General features: G+C 39.2%; 1 protein-coding gene across 3 annotated transcripts in view; it reads right to left on the bottom strand.

Annotated features, from left to right (window-relative positions):
* Positions 1-23,707, bottom strand: part of nav3 (neuron navigator 3) — a 398,636-nt gene that overhangs the window by 263,621 nt on the left and 111,308 nt on the right. For all 3 annotated transcript variants that reach the window (XM_040050291.1, XM_040050289.1, XM_040050290.1), the window contains one exon: positions 14,777-15,220. In XM_040050291.1, coding sequence (XP_039906225.1) covers positions 14,777-14,845 — 69 coding nt within the window. In that variant the 5' untranslated portion in view covers positions 14,846-15,220. The remainder of the gene's footprint in view (positions 1-14,776; positions 15,221-23,707) is intronic.

The following is a 23,707-nucleotide window of genomic DNA, read 5'->3' as shown; positions in this document are numbered from 1 at the left end:
GAGCATGCTGGAAAGTGGGTCACTGTCAACACCGTCTGTCTCCCACCCATATGCTTCACCAGCACCTCAGCTAACCTCAGGATATGCATGACAAAGAACTAAAGAGACAGTGTCAAGTGTGTAACCTTACCTCAAAAATTTAATAAATAAAAATCACCGCAGTCAGACTTTTCTACTATCGACCGAAAACAATTTTCAACGATGCAGAAGCTGGTGAGTGAAGCCACACGGTGGTTCGTGGAGGGGAAACAAAACCCTGTGTGCTCTCTGCTAGGAGGACTGATTTACCTTCAGTGCTGCAGAGTAAAAGTGCTAGATTAAAAGTGACAGTGCGGTCTCTCTTGAGCCCGACTGTTAGATTTGAGCAAAGGGTCAGTAAATCAATGATAATCAGCAACCTGGTAACATTTCTGAGAACTTGTGTGCAAGATGCTGCTGGTTTTTGACCTCGTTCCTTCGGGTAATAACATGTACCTCCTGGGCACCTGGCTAACACTTTCACAAACCAACAAGGGGTTCAATATCCTGCTATAGGGTACACAGCCTTTTGTGAAGACGTAACTTGTGTTCTTTCAGTGAACATCAGCTCTATGTAAGCATAAGGACACCCTGGAGTCTATCTCATTGTAGAAGTACGAGCTCTGCCTCTAACGGTGGTCATTTCATGGCCTATTGGCTCACTTTTGTTTCTTCTGGCAAACAGGAACACGTACTCTTTACATGTCTAATATAACCCAACAACACACCGCAGTAATGATACAGCAAATGAAACTCATTTGTGCACATCCTCGTTATCTGTGAGGCAGATTTTACATTTCCTCAGAGCCATTATCTTTACATTACTGTCAAAGGCGCCTACACCGTAACAGATATTTGCCACTGGAAATTGGAAAGGCAAATTTTTCTGGAAAGACTACTTTGTATGTTTCTTAAACAGACTGGATAAATGGACTGTTGTGTTTAATGAAAGGCTGTCAAGTTTGGATTGTGGTGAATTTGACAATTCAGCTCACATTTAGCTCTGAAACTGATGAATAATGCAGTGCTGTGGTTGTTGAGCAGAGATTATTTTGTTATTGTCACCACATGTGGTTGGGTTTGTAACACTCCCAAGCATTGTGTTTTTCAGATGTTGCAGAGTGTACCGAAGGCTGCTGAGAAAGCAGTTGAAATAGGTCACGAAGAACTTAACTGTTTCTTTAAGGGAAGCAAGAGAAGACTGACAATATTTAGTGTTATTGTGTAAGAGTTGTGTCACAGTGCAGGCTTAATGTGTTTTGATTCATTAGAACTGGCCCTCTTTCAGTGGCGTGAAAGGTGTACATCTGTTAAATTAAAGAGGACAGTCTCAATTCTGTTAAACTCATTCCCCGCTGTGCTCCCTCTGATGTGGCTAACAATCAGTGTTCCACCTTTATAGGAAAGGTAATCCATTAAATCCCATCAAACAAGGCTTCAAAAAATTGAAACCATTCCCAGAATGATCCTCGCAGCAGGGCGCCCACAGTGTGGATCCACAGGACCTCAGAAGTCACTGTTGGAAAGCTCCAAAAATATGCTCTTCCTCCTGTGTTTCTCGTTTTACAGTCTGTGAAGCCCTGCGGTCTGGTATCTGCATAGAAGTTACTGACCTGGGAACAGCACAAAGAAAACTGACAGAGGATCTGTTTCCCATATGGCAGCTGCCTGTTATCAGTTCAAAAACTGATCATTTGGATGCCATAAAGCACATCTGTTGCGGAAACAATTTGATAATAAAGATAAAGCTGAGTTCAAACTTAACATCTCCCCATTTCTGATTTCACACATTTTCCCGTCTCCACTGTCTCCTACTTTATCACAAAGATTTGTTTCCAGTTTTCCCTCATTTCAAAAATATACTTCTAGAAGTGTCCACCTTTAAGAAAGAGTCTGATAAGCAAGAAACCGGGGAAATGACATTTAAAATTCCACCCTACCTGTGCTGTCAGCATTATGTAGCAGCGGTTTCTTTTCAAGCTTCAACCCTCTTACTTCTTGTGAAATGCGTGAGCACTAAAATAAAGCCAGATGTTCTAATGTCTGAGGTACCATTCTCACTGGATTGAGGCACAACATCAAGCCAACTGGCATGCTATGTTAGAGTAAAGTGGTTCAACTTAGGCTGAATAACTACGTGTAATCTCTGGGACTGAGCAATTACCACACACACACCAAACTATTGCCGTTGGCTACCTGTCAGACTAGTGGAAGTGAGAACCAGCAGTCTTTGATTATGGTCTTCAGTGCACAGATCTGGGATTTACTCATTTCCATTGTAGCACATTATCTTCCCTTCATCATTTGCAGCTATAAATGACCTGCAGAAGGCTGTCATCATAACATCAGAAAAGGAAAGCAGAGACTAGAAAAAAGAAACTCCAGTTTAGTCCAGTATCAGACCAAAATGCTCTGCAGTGCGAAACGAGGTATTTTAAATAAATTCTCTAAAACTGTAACATCCCAAAGGGTTTGGGTTTTTTCTCTGGTGATAAATCACCTTCGAACAGGCTTTGGTAGCATACAGGTAAACAGGCGTGAAGAGAGAAATTAGTGAAATGCAATGTTGAAACCACTGACCATAACTTTTAGTTTTTGAAAATGTGCCTGACTGAACAGCAAGTCTTGCCCTAGATATCCACTCGTTATGAAACATCTGTAATTGTCTCCAGTCACCAACTGAAAAATAATAGCTAATGGCTTCTAAACAGCAGCTGTATATGAATAACACAAAGAAAAAAATTGGTGCCACACACTTGTTTAATCTCTACTGATAAGTTTGTCTTAAATAGTTCTTAAATCTGTTACAATTAAAAAATATCACCAAGTTGCCATTACCGAGAAAGTTTCCCCTTAAATTTATACAATCAAGGTTATCTATTCCAACAGCTCTGTTTTCAGTAAAAACAATGAAACTTGAAAGCATCATTCATATTTATTTAGATGAATTTTTATAAAAGTGTACTTTTCCATCTGAAAAATACTACAAAGGAGAGCTGTTTTCTTGTGCAGTTTTGTTTCATCAAATGTATCTTAAGTGGCACTTTTCTTGCCTTTGAGTAAGTTACACTGCATTCATTTGCAGTCAGTTTAAAACAGTTTAGCCATCAGCTTCTGAAGTTGCAACACACTGCTTTATCTGCACTTTGCATAACAGAGGAAATCCAAAAGCAGGATTTTGCTCGTTAGTATGGGTATTCAAAGAAAATTTATTTTTACATATACTTTTTAATGACAGTGCATAGTTGTGGCTTTCTTTGTCTTTTTTACTTTACCTGCTGGAGTTTGCACTGGATCACATTTCATTCATTCTTCTCAATGATTTCCACATAGAAATCATAACGGCTGTACTATTACCTGGTGTTGTTTTTTCACTTATTACAGTAGTATCTAATCTATGCTTTACCAGTGCAATGCCTGGCAGTCAGTGCAGCTTTCTTCTGTTGTTGCTGTTTAAGCTGTCAGCTTTAGCGGTGCACTGGGGTGGGTGTAGCTCAGGAGGTAGAGCAGGTCATCTACTGATTGGCAGGTTGGTGGTTCAATCCCTGACACCCCGTAGACATACCAAATATCCTTAAGCAAGAAACTAACCCCAAATTGCTCTCTGATACATCCATCAGAGTATGAATAGTAATTAAAAACATCGAAAACAGTGCTGGTGAATGTGGCATGTTGTATAGAGCCCTTTGAGAACTCCAGGAGAGTAGAAAAGCTCTATATAAGAATCAGTCTGTTTACCATCCTGTCAGGAGACAGAAAAAGTGACTTAAACTATTTGACTTTTTTTATATACTGTAAAGAGTCCAAAACCTTTTACAACTTCAACATGGCAGAAAGTGAAGCACATAAAACAAGAATAACCACTTATTTTTAAAATTACAATTAATTGAAGAAAGCCTATTCAATTTAAATGATTTAAAATTTGGAGGAAGGACATGTGAGTGTGTAAGCAAAGGTGCAGGTACATCTCTAACATCACATCAGACATGGCAACTATTGTTTTAAATATTAAAAAAACCTCATTTATAGCATTAATACAACTGCAAACATTAAATAAAAAGATTTATTCTGTATAATATTTCAATAAATAGTTTTCCATACCATAATATATAGGCTAAATCTACTTTGGAGTTACCACAGCTGCAAAATGTTGCAATGCTGTTGCAAGAGCCAAACATATTTCTCGCAAAACAGGCTTTCTGAAATTGTGTCCTAAATAAACATGTATAGAAATGCAGACTGGCAGAGAAAATTGCAAACTGTAAAAAAGGTTTTTCATTACATTCATAGCAAGTTTTTTTTTCCACTGCTGACTTTTTCCATCTCAATCCACACTGAAATTAAATCTAAATACCAGTATACACTATGTTCTTAAAGTCACCACTTTAGGTGGCCAATACACAAATGACATTTAAAATGCTTCACAATATTTTTTTAAAAAAGTAAAAGAGTAATTTTAATTTTAAAAAATGCGTTAACGTTAGCTAGCTAATAGGCAATCGATGACCAATATGATCTGAACCCAAAACACAGGAGCCCAAGGAAGCCTGAATAACGCTCAGTACAGGTCAAATAGAATAAATCAAATGCAATCCTTTACCAACGTATCCTGAACCACATGTTAAAAAATGTAATCTAATATACAAATGTTAAAACTACTCTTGGTCGCAGTGATCACATGTTTATTTCAATATCTCCTCCACCTCAAAATGGTTCACTTGACTCTTAAGCTTGCCATTTTTGAAATAGATCTTTTTATTTGATATTATTAACTCAAGTGTAATACTGGCACTGATACCTTTTAAAATCTGGATGGACCTCAGCTCGTTGTGTTTTATAGCCACAGAGAAACGGACAGATTTCTGTCAAACAATACAGACTCACTGTGGGCTGCACAGTCACCCACTGAATGCCCACTCTGAGCCAGGCAAAACCCTGATAATGGTCTGTATCTCTCAACCTTAACTAAAAATAAGAACAGAATCAGACAAATGAAACATTTGCTTTCTTTATTCAGCAAATCCCTCAGACTGTTCTCAGCTGACATTTCTTGGATTTTTATTTATTAATACACTTTTGTAGTACTTAATTCTCCTCTTTGGTGCTGTCCTGTGCAGAAACAATCCATAGAATCATGGAACAAAACCACACTAGCCCTCAGCCAAGACGCCCATAAATAACGCCAGAATTAGAGATGAAAAACATTGCTTTCTTCCAGACACCGTGTTTATCTGAAGGGCCAAAGAGGGTGTTTTCATCCAAGGCCAAGTTCTGGTCTCTGTGATCAGTCGGCCATGTTGTGGAGAAAATGCTTATTATGTGGTTGTATGCGGGCCTTGTTTGTTGTGACCTTGAGGCCTCATCCAATAACGCAATGGGGCCCTCCAAAATGAGAGGAGTGACCACAGGAACCGCCCTAGGGAAGAGAAAAAAGTGACCAAAAGCTGTCGAACTGAGAATTCGCTCCCATCTTTTGGTCTAGCCTGTACAAACACTTTTCCACTGTTGCAGGATTTTGACACATTACAATGTCTCAGTCTTTCTGGCTACATCTTAATCCGCCTTCCTTTTATTCCTTTGTGCACATCTCAATTCAGCTCTTCATCCTGGTAAAGCACAATATTCTCCTTTGCTTTTTTATGCAAGCATTGCAAAATCCTGCAAACTGTACTATCAACAGTTTACTCGCACATACTGCATGTATAATTATTTTTGCTATACATGAAATCAAGACAAACCCATTTCCCTCTAGTAAACAAGCATTTAAGGTTTGAAATAGAGCAGATACTAATGGTATACCACAAATACTCCATCGATATGTTGACACACAGCTCCCGCCACACGGAACCGATGCATTTCTTAATGTTTCCATCCATTTTTAACACGTTACATTTTTGTGTAGGGATTCAGCAACTTTCAGGAAGTCTCATACATGAACTCATTCCTCATTAGTTATGATGTCACCGTATTCTGGCTGATTTTATGAGTCACACTACCCGCCTTCATCCCAGGAACGACCATTGAAAACATGTTTGTGCAAAGACCACTTCTTGTTGCATCTCACTTGCAACTGCAAAAAGCACTTCTATTAATAATAACAATGTATCCTTTATCCCCAGGGGGAAATCCCTCTCTGCATTTAACCCATTCACTCAGTGAAGCAGTGGGCAACCACTGGGCGCCGGGGGAGCAGTGTGTAGGGACAGTATTTTGCTCAGGTGTACCTCAGAGTAGCTGTTCAGTGGATTCGAACCCTTGACCTTCCGATCATGGGGCCACCACTTTACTGAGCTATCCCTTCCCTTATTACCAACGTGGCTCTGCACACTAACAGTAACAATAATACGCATCTGGGTATTTAAAACATTGAATTTAATTTTAAAGAAACACTTATCAGCACTTTCTGCTTAACCCAAGTTAATAATTAGTGCCATGGATGTTAGAGTTAAATGTTTAGCTGGACACTTGGCAAACCAGACAAAATAAAGCAATACTACTGCTTTTGTGAGTAGGACTAAGAAATGCAAGGCAGAGGGATTCCCACTACAGTGATCATCCATGAGTACTACTGCTCATCTCTCAGTTTGGCCCCTATGAACACATCTCATTCCCACTTTAATGGAATTCTGTCAGGATGATCACATTTACAAGACAAGCTACTGCTTCAGTTAATTCACTTCGCTTCACAAGTTATTGTTGGATATCGTCAAATAACACATCACACAGACAAATGGTGTTTAATAAGAGGAGAGCTTGATGCAGAATACAAATCTGTTTGACAACTCCACATTCCATGTGTAAATTAAATAAGCTGACCACAGTGGGAATAACTCTGTTTCTGGGGTTTTTTTTCTCTTCTCGTGAATTTTACCACTTACCAGCAGCACCCAGAGGATATAACTTGCACGATTTAACACACAAGGCTTAGACAGAATAAATGCAACACTGAGCTCATATTCCATCATGTGCTAGCACAAGCCTCCACCAGTCATGAGTGAGCACCCATATCTGAAACCCCACCCGCGGCACCGTGGCCCCTCTTAGGAATCCAGCTGTTGTGCTAATCCTGTTATCTGCCGTTAGATGTGCAGGAATCTGTCAATCAGCCTGAATGCACTGGGATAATACAGTCCACCTCACCTACAACAAGTGTCAGGTTAACCCTCACAGCTACAAACTAGATCTAAGTAAATCCATTTGGATGCAGTCCAGACACAATGACATACAGGTGCACTCACGCAGTCATTGTTAATGCTGACAGCTTGCTTCTTCACAAGATCCGGCCCCGCACTCAGGGGATACCCTCATCACATGCCAACATACTGTGAATTGAGCATACATAATGCATGAAACAGCTATCAGCAACATACGCATGTTAAATTCACCCATGCGAGAACAAAATCAGTGCCACAGAAAATACTGTGAAACTGCTGAGACACATCCACTGCGATGTCAAGTGCTTCCCTCTGTAGTTCAAGCCCTGTCACTGTTAAGGATTCAGTGCCACAACTACTGAATACAACTATATCAAGGATTATTTTAAGTCATGTTTCAAATAACATCATGTTGTTACATTTTTTTTTAATTATTTAAACTTTTAAATGCTTGCACCTCCTGACTGCTCTATGACTCCACTTCTTTCTGTGCAGAGACCATCCTGAACTTGGTCCACAGTAAAAGATACAGCACAGACTCAGAGGCCTACAATAATCAACATTTATTATGTAGCTCACTGTGTCAGTTATAGAGCATATCCCTTACTCACAGGGTGTTACTGCTCATGCAGAGATAACAGGATTGCACCCCATTTCTGGTTTTGCTGCTTTTATGACGACGTGAACTTTCTGCTGGCATCTGAATGACTTTACATCATTTACATACGTGCACATGTAGATATGTTGCACATTGGTGAAAACAATCCATTTGACAATTACTAAACACAAAAGAAATAAACAAATCATATTTCAGTTCTAAATCCAATTTGTGCTGTATTCAGTGGTTGATAATACCATGCAATATTATGAGTTTGGAAGTCGTTTCACTTTGATGGTCAACATTTTTCAACAAGTAGAGCTAAAGGAGATCAATTAAGTGGTTTTGGTCAGTATTTTCATGCTACAGTGCTGCAGCTCAAAATCAATCAGAAGAAAAGACTGAGGCCACTCAGCTCTGTATACCAAAAGAAAAGCATTAGAGGAGAAACTTGTCCCAGATGTAGAGCTTTGTGGAGACAAAATGGCTGTGTCAAAGCATGGACAGACCCAGTGTATGTTAATATACTGTACAACAATAACACAAAACCACAAGAAAACATGTATCAGTAATACAATTTCAATTATTAATTAGTAATTTGTGTATTACAAAAACAGCAAATCAATTGACCCGAGTTTTCAGATTTGAGTCTGGATGTAGTTTCTCAGGAGTGATGGAAAATTGTACTACATGTCTGGCAGCTAACAGACTCTTTAATTATACCCCACAATGCCAGCCATATGATGGGAACTCTTTAGGAATGAACAACAGTTTGTTCATTTTTTATAAATGAATCTTACATATGCAAGGGGGTAATTTAAAATGCATGTAAAATTAAAGAATATATCTGAATAACAGCTATACCCTGCAAACTCAAAGTAAAGACTGTTCGTTTCTTTTCAGCTGTAACAATAATGAAAAACAACACATTAACATTTGCAGAAAAGTAACTGATCTGCTGCCATGCAAACTAAAAGCTAAAGAAATTATTTAATGTCTAAAATCCCTGCAGAAAAAACCATATGAGCCCAAAACTATACATTCTGTTATGAATAATATATATATGTCTCAATCATCCAGGGAAGTAAAACGTTTCTCACAGTGAAAATAGATGTCCAGATCAACAGGATCAACCTTTTGGGAATAATATGTATAATAATGATAATATGTTTTGAAACTCTATTTCCATATTTTCAAGTTTTGTCGGTAGAAGGAATACGAGGAACTCTGTAATACTGACATCCTTAAAAAAACTCCACAACGCTGTCTGACTTTTTTACAGCTGGCTGTAAGAGCAAATTAAGACAGGCGGCTACCGCCCAGCTTTGCTTCTGTGTGACGAGAGCATCACCCTGCGCACAGACTGCATAAATGTCAATGCAGGGTGCAGATGGAAGGCCCCATGACGCTTCCTAGCAGTGTCATGGGGTTCATTTCCCACTCAGGCTAGACCCTTATCCTCCTCCCCGAGTCAGTTTTTCCACTCTTGCACATCCCTTTCATTTGGTGTCATTTTGTTCTCCTCTCCCTCAACTCTCTCTGGCAACTCCTTCCCTCTTTATTGTTCTCTATCATTCAGTCTGACCTGGACATCACTGCTCTCATCACTCTGCCTCTGAGGCTTGTTTTTGTGAAAGCCACAGTTATGATGGCTGCTCTGTTTTGACATGTTTTCACTCTGAACTTTTCAGTGGTCTAAACCCACTAATCCTTCATGAATGAACTACTGATATACCATGCCCAACAAAGTGGGTTTGTGTATATTTTAGGGTTAGGGTGGGTTCTCTTAGGATGTCACCACACTATTACAGTGCAGTAGAGTCATAAAATTTATCAAGTTGTGTCAATCAAGCAACAATTCTTTTATAATGTGACATGCATGTGCTGTTGAGAAATTCTTTCACTCCTTAAAGTTTGAAACTCTGCCATTAGTCAGTAGTTTCATTGTTGCACTATTTTAATAAAAGGGAAAATATTATTTGGTTGTCTGTAACAGGAATGAGGTCCTTACCTGTTCTGAGCAAGAATAGATACAATATAATAATGTGAAATGAACATTAAAGAAATCCACTAAATTTTGCAATAAAATTCTTGCCTAAAAGTGGCAAAAGGTGTTGAAACAGTTCACCTTTCATGTTAGATTCGAACTGCATTATTTCTCGTGCAGCAGCAGTCAAGCAGTCAAATATACAAATACTTATACAAATATAAGTTAATAATAACATAAAGTAGCAGAGGTTTTTTCTAGTCAGCTTCAGCTGCTTTGGTGTTAATGACATTAACAACAGGGGCACCAGAGGGTCAACAATGAGACAACCCCCAAAGCACAGATGGTTTAAAGGTGGAGGACACTGACATTTTTCCCTCCTCATCTTTTCTGATTATTTTTGCATTCGTTTTGATTCAGTTCAATTCAATTCAACTTTATTTATACAGCGCCAAATCATTTTGCATTTGGACAGTATCAGGGTCACTGCTGGCAGCATGAGGCGATACCTGGGACCCTACAGAGGTTGCGCAGGTAGTCCAACTCCTCCAGGACTGAACATCAATTTGTGCCATTCCTTGAAAGTTTGTTGTCTCCCCCACCACAGTCTCAAGACTGGGAGACAGGCAGTGAGTCCAGGAGAGCTGGACAGGGCTGTAGAAGGTCCTTAACATCTCAACAGGACAGGTATCTGATCCTTTGTGCAAGGAGGAACATGATGAGCACTCCCACAGTTAGAAAATATCTCTGAATAACCAGAAAACAAAGAAACAGAAAAAGACTTCATGAGGGTGGCATGAGCGCCTGATGTCCTCTAGTGGGCCCTCTAGTTCCACTATCAGACCCTACACTGGCCCAGTGGGTCCAGGGTTCCTCCTGTTACACAACAATGCCCAACTTCATGTGGCATGAGTCCCTGAAAGTTTCAGGAGGATGGAGGAACTGATGTCACTGACTTCCCCACATTCGCCTGACTTAAATCTAATAGAACACTTGCTTATTTGTATACCTAATTTGTGGTTCAAGTGCTCTGACTGACTTTATAATGTAAAAATGTTTCATTTTAAATCCAAGCAGTGCAATGTGAAGCTGAAGACCTCGATGGCTCAGGCCAGTAGGAGTAAGGAATTTCATTTGGATAGAAACTGAAAACATGAAATGTTGAATTTTCAGTCTCTTCAAGCAAAAGTCAAAAGTCTAAAACAAAAGTCACAGCAAACAAAACCACTCACAGTTCTGCACAGTATCAAGCACATCTCAGTATGAACATGCCCGGTAAATCGTTTAACCATCATAACCAATCTCCTATTACATGCTATGTTCAGATTAGACTTATGGCACACTGGCATGCATTAATTAGATTAGAAACTAAATATATACAAACTCAGTCAGGTTTAAGAACAGTCTGTCACACAGAGGACAAACCAGTTCATTCAGTGACAGCTCATTGCCACTATCATTGATTGTTAGGGCATGAAAAAAGGTGCACATGCAAAACAGCTTTAATAGGATCTAACAGTAGATACGACTCTAACAGCGAATGGAAAAATCTCACAGGCTGATGACAACTTTCCCATGAGATGCCTCAGTGACATAGCTGCCGCCCCTGCCTGACCATTCACAACCAATTACTATGAGCTTATTTTCCCTAGTAAGCATTACGGTCGTAATTACTGCTTCAAGATGGATGAATGTGAAAATAAGAAGTACCATCCATCTGGGAAAAAGACAGCGAGTAATGGAGGAGGAAAAGTGTAAAGTGTGGGAGGAAAGGAACAAACACTCCCAGGGTGATGAAATAAGAAGTGCTGGCAAAACACAGCTTTAGATTTCACACAAAGATCCTCAACATGTTTATCCACTGGGTATTCACAGGAGTATATTACAAATAAAAACTCCATACACATCTTAATGCATGCAGAACTTATTTAAAGCTCATCAAGTAAGGTTGAACTCAACATCTTTGCAAATGAACTGTTATCAGCCCTGACAATGCAGTCGGCTGTGAGGCGAAAAGTTTGTCCTGCTAAAGTTTGGACAACAAATCTAATCCTAATAGTCCACTTGAACAGCTTGAAAACTGTAGGCAGAGCCTTTAAAAGAATGCATCAAAATAAATGAGAAGACTGATAATACTTTGCATTCTTGTACAGTAAATGTGAACCAGAAGCTAGTTACCTTAGCTGATAACAATATAAAATGTTCCATTTTACTACTAGCTTGGCTCTGGCTTTATTCCAGGTAACATAATCTGACTACCAGCACATTTAAAGCTCATTAGATAACAGATTATATCTTATTTGTCTAATATGTAAGTGTAAAAATGACAAATTGTAGTGTCATGTTAGGTTAAGCATTAGACTGGTTGGCTGGAAGCAATAACTTCCTAAAGTCATGATGCCAGTAGTGCTTTAGCTAAGCTAATGAGCTGCTGGCATGTTTACTTTACAAAGATCAGTCGTACTGATTTTCTTATCTAACGCTGAGCAAGAAAGAAAATGACTGAAAATCAATTCAATGCTTAAATTAAATGTAACATTTGTCCCTGACATTTTTCTGCACCACAAGTTTAGCTTATTCCACCCCACACAAAGTGAAAGAAAAAAACTCGGGTCACATTATAAAAGATAAGGAAACTGAATGTATTTGCTCCATCTTTTCACACAGCATTTCTTTAAGTACAACATTTATTTTGTGCTAAGATCAACTACCACAGATGACACATCCACGTGAGACTAACCCTATCCAGTCAGGCAATTACAGCACACAGAAACCCCCCACAGAAACATACTAGGAATATTTAAAACCTATAAGAAGCTCTTTTGCTCTAAACCATTTGTTGCCTAGCTCAAGGCAACAATCACAACAAAGAGGGAGAGCTTATCTTTTGGCAGGACGCACATCTAACCGAAAGGAGAGCCAAACGGTTTGAGTCAAATTCCCCTGATAGATGAATATTTGATGTCACACTCTGTTCATTCACTCTGCTCCAAACCGAGCTCGATGCTAAAATCCCTTTACCTACAATGCAGAGGTTGGAAAATAGAAAGACACTACATATGTTTACAGTACATGACCTTTAATGCAAAAGGAAGTGGCGACAGAGTGATCGACATTATCGACATTATTAGAACAGTATCCGATTTCAATTCATGTCACATGACAGGACATATGCAACATGGGCATGTTGTGCACAAATACAGGTTCTTGCTCACAACTTTTATCTTAAAAATCAATGTGCTTGTGGAAAGCTACATCGATCCATTATTATAAATTATTAGTAGTTTGTCTGTCTTCTCTAACAGGGTATAAAAATTGGCTAATAGCACTAACAGCAAGACATCATTGTATTCTGCTAAAGAGAAAAAAACTACTATAGCACTCAGGTCTACTCAGGTTCTAAAGAACAATCATCCTTTTTACTGAGACCCTAACAGTGCTGCAAAAGTCTAACTTGAACTCATATGTTCCCTGGACTTCACGTGGAAATTCATTATGCTTATCAAATGCACTTCATTAGAAGAATGAGGTCAGAGGAAGAGGGAGGAAGAGAAGTCTCTCGCTAACAGGCTTTGTTTGCATCTCAGTACGTGTACTTTTTAAGTCCATATAAAAGTGAACGTACAAACTCAGCTCTCCAGACAAAGGGGGGAAAACAAAATACAAAGTATTTTATAAAATAATATTCTTCTAAAAGTGTAGAAAAATTCTCACTAGATCTTTAAACAAGTACAAACTTAACACGAGTAAAGCCATACCAGAAATACATTTAGCTAGACTCACACTGCACATTACAGTCTGTACTAACAGAGGTTCCATAATCAGCCCAGTAATTCACTGAACTCAGTGTCACTCCTTCATATTCCTATATGAATATTCTTATTTTTAATAGGCTATTTCAATGAAAACGTGCAATTTTACTAACAAGAACAACACTGGCTTCCAGATGATTTAGATGATTATGTAATGGCAGTGTTACTTTTCAAAATGAGCTGTGCACAGCGCTTAGGCAAATGTCAAAGCCTACATATAGCCCAAAACTAACAAGATGAGCAGATACAGTTAGTCTCACCGTGTCAGTGACATTAAACATTTGAAAATTCTGTGGCTCAGGTTAGTTGACCTCGCTGCGTTATTTTAATATTTTGCTCTTCCTCTATATGTATGGCCAAAATGGCATCTAGTATATGTTTGTCATTGACACATTATACAGAAAAATGTAAGGCAGCACTTGAATTACATCATGAGATCTAATGTTCACTGGAAGCATTTACAGCTAAATAAATACAAGCCACTGTTTTAATTGATCAGACAGGCAAAGGCCAGTGCCACTGTCCTCGAATCCACGTTCTGCAGACAGTGTGAACTTGCCTGACGCCTGGGCTCTCGCCATCGATCCAGCCACCGCTGTTACGGATGAATCTGATCCAGCTGAGGTCCAATGTGCAGCATTTAGAGCGCGACTCAAAACCATCTTCTAATCACACCATTATGTAGAGACCATTGTAGCACATGATATAACTTTACCAAAACAACAAAAACAAAAAAGGAAATCGTATTTATCTTTTTGTTAAAATTAGAATCCACTTTCCCATTCCCAGAGACGGGAACATAAAAAGCATCTCAAACAGAGAGTAAATATGTATTCTCAGAGGGAGGCTGGGATGCACCCTGCCCACTGTGACACCACATGAGCCGAGATAAAAGAGTAAAAGCACCGAGGGGGAAGAAACTCCACCTTTCCCCTCATCTTCTTTATAAATAGCTATTAGCAGATATGGAGCAAAAAAGCTACTGGGAATTCACACAACAGCAGCAATTGGACCAACATGTTCTCCTTTTTGTAAAGAGAACAAGATACCAGGTGATAAACAAACTTTTATCCCTTGGCTTCTGTATACAGCTGCTTCTTTGAAAATGCAGCGTGCACACATGCGCGCACACATGCGCACCCACATGCACAGAGAGGCTAGGGAAAAGACAGGAGCAAAGTTAAAAGGACAGAAACCTGTCACCTACCTTTTTCTGGTCCTCCAGCTTTTGACTTGTCGACTTCTTGCCATGCTTGCTGGCTTCTGGTACATCCATCCCTGATCCAAATAAATAGCTCCAGAAAATAATCACATGAAGTAAGTTGAACACAATCCACTTTGGTCCAGAATCCAGGCTACAGTTTGACAACAAAAGCCTGTGTCCGGCTAACGCCTTCGCCCGGACACAGGCGATCCATCCCAGAGGTTGGTATGTATGGTCAAAGTAAAATGAGAATGCTCTGTTAGCTGAGAAAATAGCAAGGTTCAAGCAGAAGGCTACCAAGAGAGGCTCATTATGATAACTGGAACAAAGTGAAGATTGATGGCGACGTCCAGTCTGCAGGTTGTCTACTTTTACATGAAGACAACAGTTAGGCTTGTTTCTCCCTCAGTGCAGTCCCTGGTACAACACAATGTCTCGCATCCACATCTGTGAAAAAACAGACACACAATGCATTCTATGATTTACATGGAGAAAATACACCCCCCCCCCCCCCCCCCCCCCCCAAACAAAAAACAAACAAACCCAAAACAAAAAAAAAAAAAAAAACAACAACACAATTAATGCAAAAACTCTCTGCCTCACCAAAAAGTCAATATTCCCCTTGGTGCTGCACTGTACAAATGGCGGGGGTTTCTGCATATCAAAGTGAATGTTGCCATGGTGCTGAGAGCGAGAGCGGGGAGAATCTTCATGCCATTTGTTCTACATTGAGCAATTGTTTTTGTTGTCTTAGTATCGAAACCCATTTTCGAGCAAAAAGAAGCATGGAAAGAGCTAAGGCGTGCTGACATTGGGTAAACTGCAATGGGTCCATATGGATAGGGCTGGGGCTGCCTTTGTGCAAAAGGCATATATTTGGTTTACTGACATCCATTTACAAGGCCTTACACTGCACAGTTATCGCATGGGTTATGAATGAAACCCCAGATTTAGCATACTAATTCTATAAATATGGATGTAGGGTTGTTTTTCACAATGTCATAATCTAAAGCCTTGAATAGGCTAGGAAAATGTTGACTCTTAAACAGGAGCATGAGTTATAATGCCCTTCCCACTGTCTTGAAAGCTCACAGACATCACAGAAAACAGTCTCCCCAGCCAAACACCGCTCGACCGTTAGGGGGCCTGTATAGCTCCTGTTCACTTTCATCTCCTCTCTTAACACAGCAGGATCTTAACAGTTCGTACTTGCCACTAAACACTTACCCAGCTGCAGAGTGCAATGTAACACCGCAACCGTGTCAGTTACTTAAGGGCAATCATGTCAAGTGCTGCCAACTCAGAGCTGGTTCTTGGGGACACCATGACTTGAGCGCTGGAACCCAGCAAGCTGAAACTAGAGTGTTACCTGCGAGCAAAAAGCTGAAAAGCACTTCTTTTAAGTGCCACTGGGATCTTGTTACATTACATTATCTGATAGCCTCAAAAAATAAGCAATGCACAGGGGATATTTGCTGCAACAGCTTATGGAAAAAAATTACACCAACACACAGCAAACTAGAAATGCTAAACCTGCTAAAAACACAGCTATATTGCTTCTGGACTTCCCCATTTCCCTCAGCAATAGAATTATATGAGAGGCTTTCTAAAGTCATGCATACTGCATGAGTGCTAATTTTTCTCCATTTTTCTCCTTGAATATTACAAAAGAAACAATGGCACCTCACGGGGAACAGCATGGCACACTTTTTTTTTTGCGGCAAGGAAAAGGTTAGCCGGTACCACCAATCAGAATGACAGGAAGGCCTTGTATCTAGGCCACTGGGGTCAGAGGTCATTCTTCATCTGCTTTGTGTGACATGCAACAGAATGCACAAAGCACCTTTGCAAAAGAAGGAAGCAAGACTTAAATAGGAAAAAATAGTTTACCTGACAAGCTGTACATGTTGCTCCATATATTGCAAGATATAACCAGTAGCCAGTGCTCAGAATAATGCTAGTGTGTTATATATAACCAGCTACTGTGGTCATTACTTAGTCTACCAAAAATAAATAAATAAGTAAAAGTGTCATTTTCCACAGCACATATTTTGACTTGTGGTAGTAGTCACAGCAAAAGTGTTCCTAATAACATTAATGATGGTTCACTTCCAGTTTGCAGAGCTTATGGAAGTGAGCCAGCCAGACCCCTGAAAACAAAGCAGCTAACAGAATTCCATCCTTATTAATTTACTTCTACTTTTGCTTTTCCTATGGTGACATTTTAAAATGTCTGCCATAAAGAAGATGCATTCGTTTCCACAAATTAATCTTCAGGCTTATTATTTTAATATATTTACACAGCACATGATTATAAGTTTTGTTACTCTGTGAACAGAACGTCAAAATGAAGTTGCTTCATTATACAACCCACTCAGTCAGATAGAGAAAAAGACAAAGTTTTATTTTATTATTTTAATTTTGCAAAATCATATTTTACAATGTCCAGATTGAATTATAACAGTTAAACTTGTGTTTGATTTAATGCTATAAGGGTAATTCATGTTTAAAATGTTATAATGTCAAGCTTAGCTACTAACTGCAAACTGGTTAACTTTTTAGAGCACTGGAAGGCTTTGGACCCCAATAAAAGTGACAGACCAGAAACTTATTACATATTTTCTAATGAAATTCAGACAACTTTGCTCACAAACTGTCTTATGTTTGCTTGAAATCTAAACAATAACTGGACTGTCACCTTGCTAACGAACAAAGAAACACTGTGCTCTCATGGTCATTTAGAAGAAAATGACTAAAAGACACAAACGATTATTTTGATAGTCGACTAGTCACAGATTATTTTTGCTATTAGTCGACTAATCAGATCATCATCCATTGGACGTACAGCGTACAGCTTATTGCATCAGCAGCATCTGTTCTTATATAACTATCATTAGCTTACAGCTTTAAGTGTTTAAGAGGATGTGTATTGTTAGCTTAGCCACTGAAGCTAATTTAAGGAAGTCAGACTTGAATTTTGAAATGAAATTATACCAAACTTTTTTTTAGAGAATTTGGCTATATTCCATTCAACACAGTGCAAATGGCTTGTAACTGAAAAACTAAAATGTACAAAAATGGTCCCAGGGCCTCAGAAGGGTTAAAAACCCCAAAGCGCTTTACACTACATTCAGTCATCCACCCATTCACACACCCATTCACACACTGGCGATAGCAAGCTACATTGTAGCCACAGCTGCCCTGGGGCGCACTGACAGAGGCGAGGCTGCCGGACACAGGCGCCACCGGGCCCTCTGACCACCACCAGTAGGCAAACATGGGTAGCGAAAGACAGCGGTGGGTTTGAAAACGATTTGCCGGGAGTCCGGTGTTCTCACGGCTCTAGTGAGCCTTGAACCCCGACTAGCTATCGGGCTGGTGGGTAACAGACGTCTCCGAAAACGTCGGAGTGCTTTTGAAAATATGTGGTGTCCTGATAAACTGAGCAGATATTTGAGGTTTACACAGCTACATTCTTGCCTGAAAATATGTTAAACGTTTATTTTGTGACCCAGAAAGAATAATAAGAACAATATTAAAACTAACTAGCTGCCGCCATTGTTGGAAACTGAGCAAGGCCGCGCTATGAATTCTGGGACACAGCTTCTTCTTCTTCGGGGTTTAACGGCAGCTGGCATCCTTGTGCACTGCAGTGCTGCCATCTTCTGTTTCAGTCCGTTATTACACTCTTAAATCCTACTACTTATTCCTGCGTCTTTTGGGATCTCAAAGCTTCAAACGACGCGTCGACTATTAAATTAGTCGTCGACGATTTTTATAGTCGACGTAATCGTGACTAGTCGACTAATCGTGGCAGCCCTATTGTCAAGTGTCATTTAAAACTAAACACAGTTCTGTTTCTTCCTCACTGCATACTGCAAATACAAGTAGTTCAGGCAACAAAGTAAAGCCAGCAAGGATTTGTTAGCATTAATAAGCAACAGCCGAATAAATGTGGAAGTGGCACAGCTACTCTCAGTTAACACTGTTAACCTTAAAGTTAAATCTCACACAGCCTGTTCAAAAGTGCTTTTATTATTAGGCTACAGCTGAAATAAAACACAGAGAACTGAGAATAAAGGTTTCCATACAATGAAATTTACACAGTCAAATGACCATTTGTGCCTTTCCCCTGGACCTTTCAATAGTTTGTATAAATATCAAGGGCAAATAGTGAGAGGTTCAACCTTGATTCCTGAAGAGTGAAATCAATTTTTCATATGTCAGTATGTTTTTACAGATGAACGCTTTTCTCTTTTAAGTAAATGTCATAAATTATTATCTTTTGTATTAGTAAATAACAAACTGAAACTAGCAGGATTCTGCTTGACCATATTTCACACCATGGCTTATCTGTGCTGGAGCTAAAAAACAAACAAAAAAAAAGATACATCACATAATGTACATGCAGACTTGACAAACTTGAAGGTTTTTTTTTTTTTAATTAAAAAGAGATTTGAAAATGATCACAAGTAAAAGAAAAACTTGATATCGCGCATTTTTATGTTAAACACAATATTGTTGCTAAATCTCCTTCAGTTGTAAGGAATCCTATTGGAAGTGAAACCTCCATATTTATGAGCAGGAGCCGCTGCAGTTTTATCACAGCCTGGCGTACTGCTGGTAATCCCAGTTTCAGCTCCACAGCTGGTACGCATTTCTCTCACCCAGTGGCCTTTCACTAGCACTTGGTATTCAAAGGGTGTCTGTTACTCTCCAAGTGGTCAATAAAGTTTGATTCATAAGGCCTGGGGCATTAACTACACATTGCTGCTTCAATTCGAATAGATGTAAATGATGGCCATAGAGCCGGCCTGATTTCCTCGGGGAGAGCATGTGGGTTGAGGCTGCGTGTGTTATAAATTATCACCTCAGTAGGTCAGAGGTCAAACATAAAGAACACCTTGCCATCACATTAAAATGCTATAACATCCTAATGGCATTCCTTCAAAATAAATGTCATTTGGGCAGCATGTGTACTGGACCAGCTACTATGGTCTCTTAAACAAGTGCATAATGCAAAATCTATTTTTAAATATTTGCACAGATCTTCATTTCACTTTATTTGGTTTAAATGTAGCCGGTAATATTCCATAATTTGCATATTCTTTTAGTAGTACAAGATTTCATTTTGTCAGTTACTAATATAAAAGATATCCAGATACTCAGATACATTTAGTTCATTTTTGCAGTACTGAATGTGAGAAACAATATTCTTATACACTCTATGTCTGCTTATGAGCCAGTGTTAACTGGACAGAAAAAAGACTAATGGGAATATACTTAGCAATTAGGACATCTGTAATAGCCTTGCCATACTTCACTAGGCTCCACAGTGGGCCATTAATATTACTGATAAATCTAATAAATGCATTAGGGATCTATTGCTGCACATTATAGCACTTAGGGGACCTCACTGACCATTCTGCAGCTCACTAGAAGATTCCTTAGCACAGTTACAGCAACATAGTTTTATATTCATAATGTGCTTATTATTGTTGACTGCGAACCATTTAACACTATGCAGTTGTATTATTATATCAAAACATATGCAAAAGAGCAATGAATGAGCAAAAAGCAGCAATACAAAGTCAATGTAATAATGTATATAGTGATTAATTTGTTTCAAAAAGTTGACAAAGTTTGTAAAATGATTCACAACAATGCAAACAAATAATGCAAATAATACACTGATAACTTGCAAAATGTGCATTGTCAAATTAGCATAAAGAAGTGTGTAGAGCCCATTGAAAAGTGTGTAGCTCTGTATGAGCCCTAATGCAGAATAACTATATGACAAATACAGATCACTGTGAATATGTGAATCTACTCTGACAGGCCCCACTTAATAGCATTTAGTTTACATACTTTGTTTTTAAGGCCAACAAAGTAAAGCATGTTATATTAGCGTTAAATCACAATAAGTGAGTTTTTAGCATATAAACATTTAAGTTCAAATCTTTTCCAGATGACTAAAAGAAATCTACTGTAGAAGAAGAAGTCTCAAAACTCCCTACGGAGCCAATTTGGCAAATAAGGTGCAAAAAGCCTGCAGCTAGAGTTCCAGAGGTTGACTTCATGTAAAGATACACCCACCCAGGTAAACATCCACACAACTCACTGTCTGCAACTGCTTTGATCCTTCAGTCTTGATCCATCAGACTCGCAGCTCACTGTGCACAGCTACACTTAAGAGAAGATGCAACAAGAGGCAAAAAAGAGGACGGAGGAGACAGAGAAAGTAATGCAAGTGATAAACTGTGTAAGCCAGAGGAGCTCGCCTGCCAACCTGAATGAGAAGAGCACATGAGCATGTACACAAACATCAGGAAACCTTGTTATAGATAAGGCACACTACAGATAAAATACTGACTAGTCCCGTGTAATTCTTCACCAAATTTACACCCCAAGCTTTACTTGGGTGATGAACCGCAGCTAAAACGAAAACCCCAAAAACGGCAACAATCTGCCAGATCTGTGGCATTTTTCCTGTTGTCACGGTAACTGTTGAGCACAGACAGCATGCTTGGGCGTGTGTATATTTGTGCATTCATGTTTGTGTGGCTACAGGTATCCTGGCTTTCTTTAATGGTGTAATAATATGGTGAAGGTGAAGACTGACAGAAGAAGTGGGAGCTCATTAGCTTGAGAAGTGCGTGTTGTGGTGTCAATATTATATCGGTTATTTTGTTTCACAAGCTTGCCCGAGTCTGACATTTTCCTGGCACCTTGCTGTTTATTGTTCTCAGAGATCACAGACTTATTTGTAGTGACAAAGAAATCATTCAGGAATGGCATCTGACCCTCACAGCTAAAACCCTACCTGCCAAAACATCCCTGTTAGCTTGGGATTTTAAATCTCATGCTGGTGTCACGGTTCTGGGTCCGTTGGACCCAGTATTTTGAGTTTATTATGTTTTGGTTTATTTTTGCATTATGGATTGTTTTCTGATGTTCTGGTGCTTTGTTTATTATTATCATTATAGATCTGTTTCTGTTATTCTTGGTGAGGGATCAGTTCTTAGGTTTTGGGTTCTCATGTGTATTACAGTTTCTGTTCAGTGTCTAGTCTGTCTCTCAGTGTCATGTCTGCATCTGGTTTAGTAATTCTTGTTTCCTGTTTTATTGTGAAAGTCTTTGTCTTATGTTAGTGTGTGCAGCTTAGCTCCCCCGTCTCGTTAGCCCTGATCTCCCCCAGCTGTCTCCCTTCTGTTGCCCATTCCCTCATTACTACCCTGTGTATTTAAGCCCTGTGTTTTCCCATGCTCGGTGTCGTGTCGTACCATCAGATTATGCCTGTGTGTTTCGGTTCTCCATATTCCATGTTCACTTCATGTTTTGTTTTCGTACCAGCAATAAAGCTGAGGTTTTTGAGTTTCAAGTTAGTGTCTGAGTCCTGCGTTTGGATCCTCCTCTCCGCCCTGCCCGCACACAGAGCCCTGACAGCTGGCAAGATTACTCACATCGACCAAACTAAATACTAAGGAAAAAATGCACTGGGAGTAAAAATGCAAAGCTATTAGGATACTGGCACCTGCAGGGAAGCAGCTAATCATCTGGTGTATGAATAAAATTAATGAATAACAGAGGTAAGAGTGGAAAAGCTTTTTATGTCTTTTTTTAACCCATTTTGTTAATTTTTTTAGATTATAGTAACATCTAGAAAGGGAAAAATGTCCCCACAAAAACCAATAATACTATTAGCTGTGCAGAGTAAAATATAGCCTCACAAATCATTTGCATTAACTTTAAATTCAGTGACCTGAATTTGCACAAATCATCAGATTTGTTTCTATTTTCTTTTACCTTTCTTTGCCTGCATATAAAACAACTGTGGCACTGCTATGGAATAAACTAATGAACATGCAAGCAGGTTGGTTTGCTCTAAGCCAGCTAGCTTAGAGAACTAGAGCTATGACTGAAAGTCTGGCTGGCTAACTTAGGAATTAGCTTGCCAGCAGCAGAAGTGGCAAATGACTAGTTAGCCATCTGCACCACCATTATCAGCAAGCTTAGCTGTTGCACAATGGTTTCCCATTTTGTGGTGTGAGCAGGCCTTTGGTTAGTGTGGACATACACTGTTGTCAGTCTGCTGCATGTTATTGGTTTATAAGTGCTTCTGGTGAGTGCCTTTTACGTTGTCAATCTCCTGTCAAAGACAGCTTTTTTTCCCCTCGAAGCCTTTTTGGTACAGGTTAAAGCCTCCTGATCTTTTAATGATAAGGTCACTTGTGCTTTTAATACATCAACACTCAACAATTATAGTTATATGCTGGAATGGGCAAGTCACTAATATCCAGACTGCAGATGGTTCAAAACAGGGCTCGACTCCTGATTGGTACATGTAAACATCACCATATTTCCACGATTCTGGCACTATTACATTCACTACCTGCTCAGTAAAGAACCAAATTGAATACCTTGTGTGAATATTAATAACCCATGGAGCCGGGTCAAATCTTGACAAAAACTTAACTTGAGCTTAAGTTTTTGTTGCTTTCAGTTAATGTGGTTTGGGGTTTTTCTTTTTGTTAATTTGTGTCTAATGTTGTCCATCATACTGGGCAACCTCTATAGTTGTTTATATATATTTATAAACTCCTGGCGAATCAAAATTAAATATGATGACTCAAAAATCTCAATATCATTCAAAGTGTATCCCGCCTCCACCAGTGGTCCATTTATACATGCATGTGTCTCGTTCTATGCATCTTGAGAATTTCACTTACTTGGAAGACTAAACTAAAGACAAGCAACGGGATAAGATGTTAGCAGGGCAAGCAGAACATTTTTGTGGCTACACCACTGCAAAATAAACACCCCTGTGGCCCTCTGTGATTTCAACTTAAGAGGTCATAAAATACCTATGTTATTTACAGAAGCCTCCCGACTACATTCAGAAGCTTGTTCGTGATTTTATTTATAGCTCGCATT

This window comes from Simochromis diagramma, unplaced genomic scaffold, assembly GCF_900408965.1.
Source record: "Simochromis diagramma unplaced genomic scaffold, fSimDia1.1 OVJJ01000131.1, whole genome shotgun sequence".
Lineage (NCBI taxonomy): Eukaryota > Metazoa > Chordata > Actinopteri > Cichliformes > Cichlidae > Simochromis > Simochromis diagramma.
Note: the sequence above shows the minus strand (reverse complement) of the source record. Positions and strands in the feature narration are given on the sequence as shown.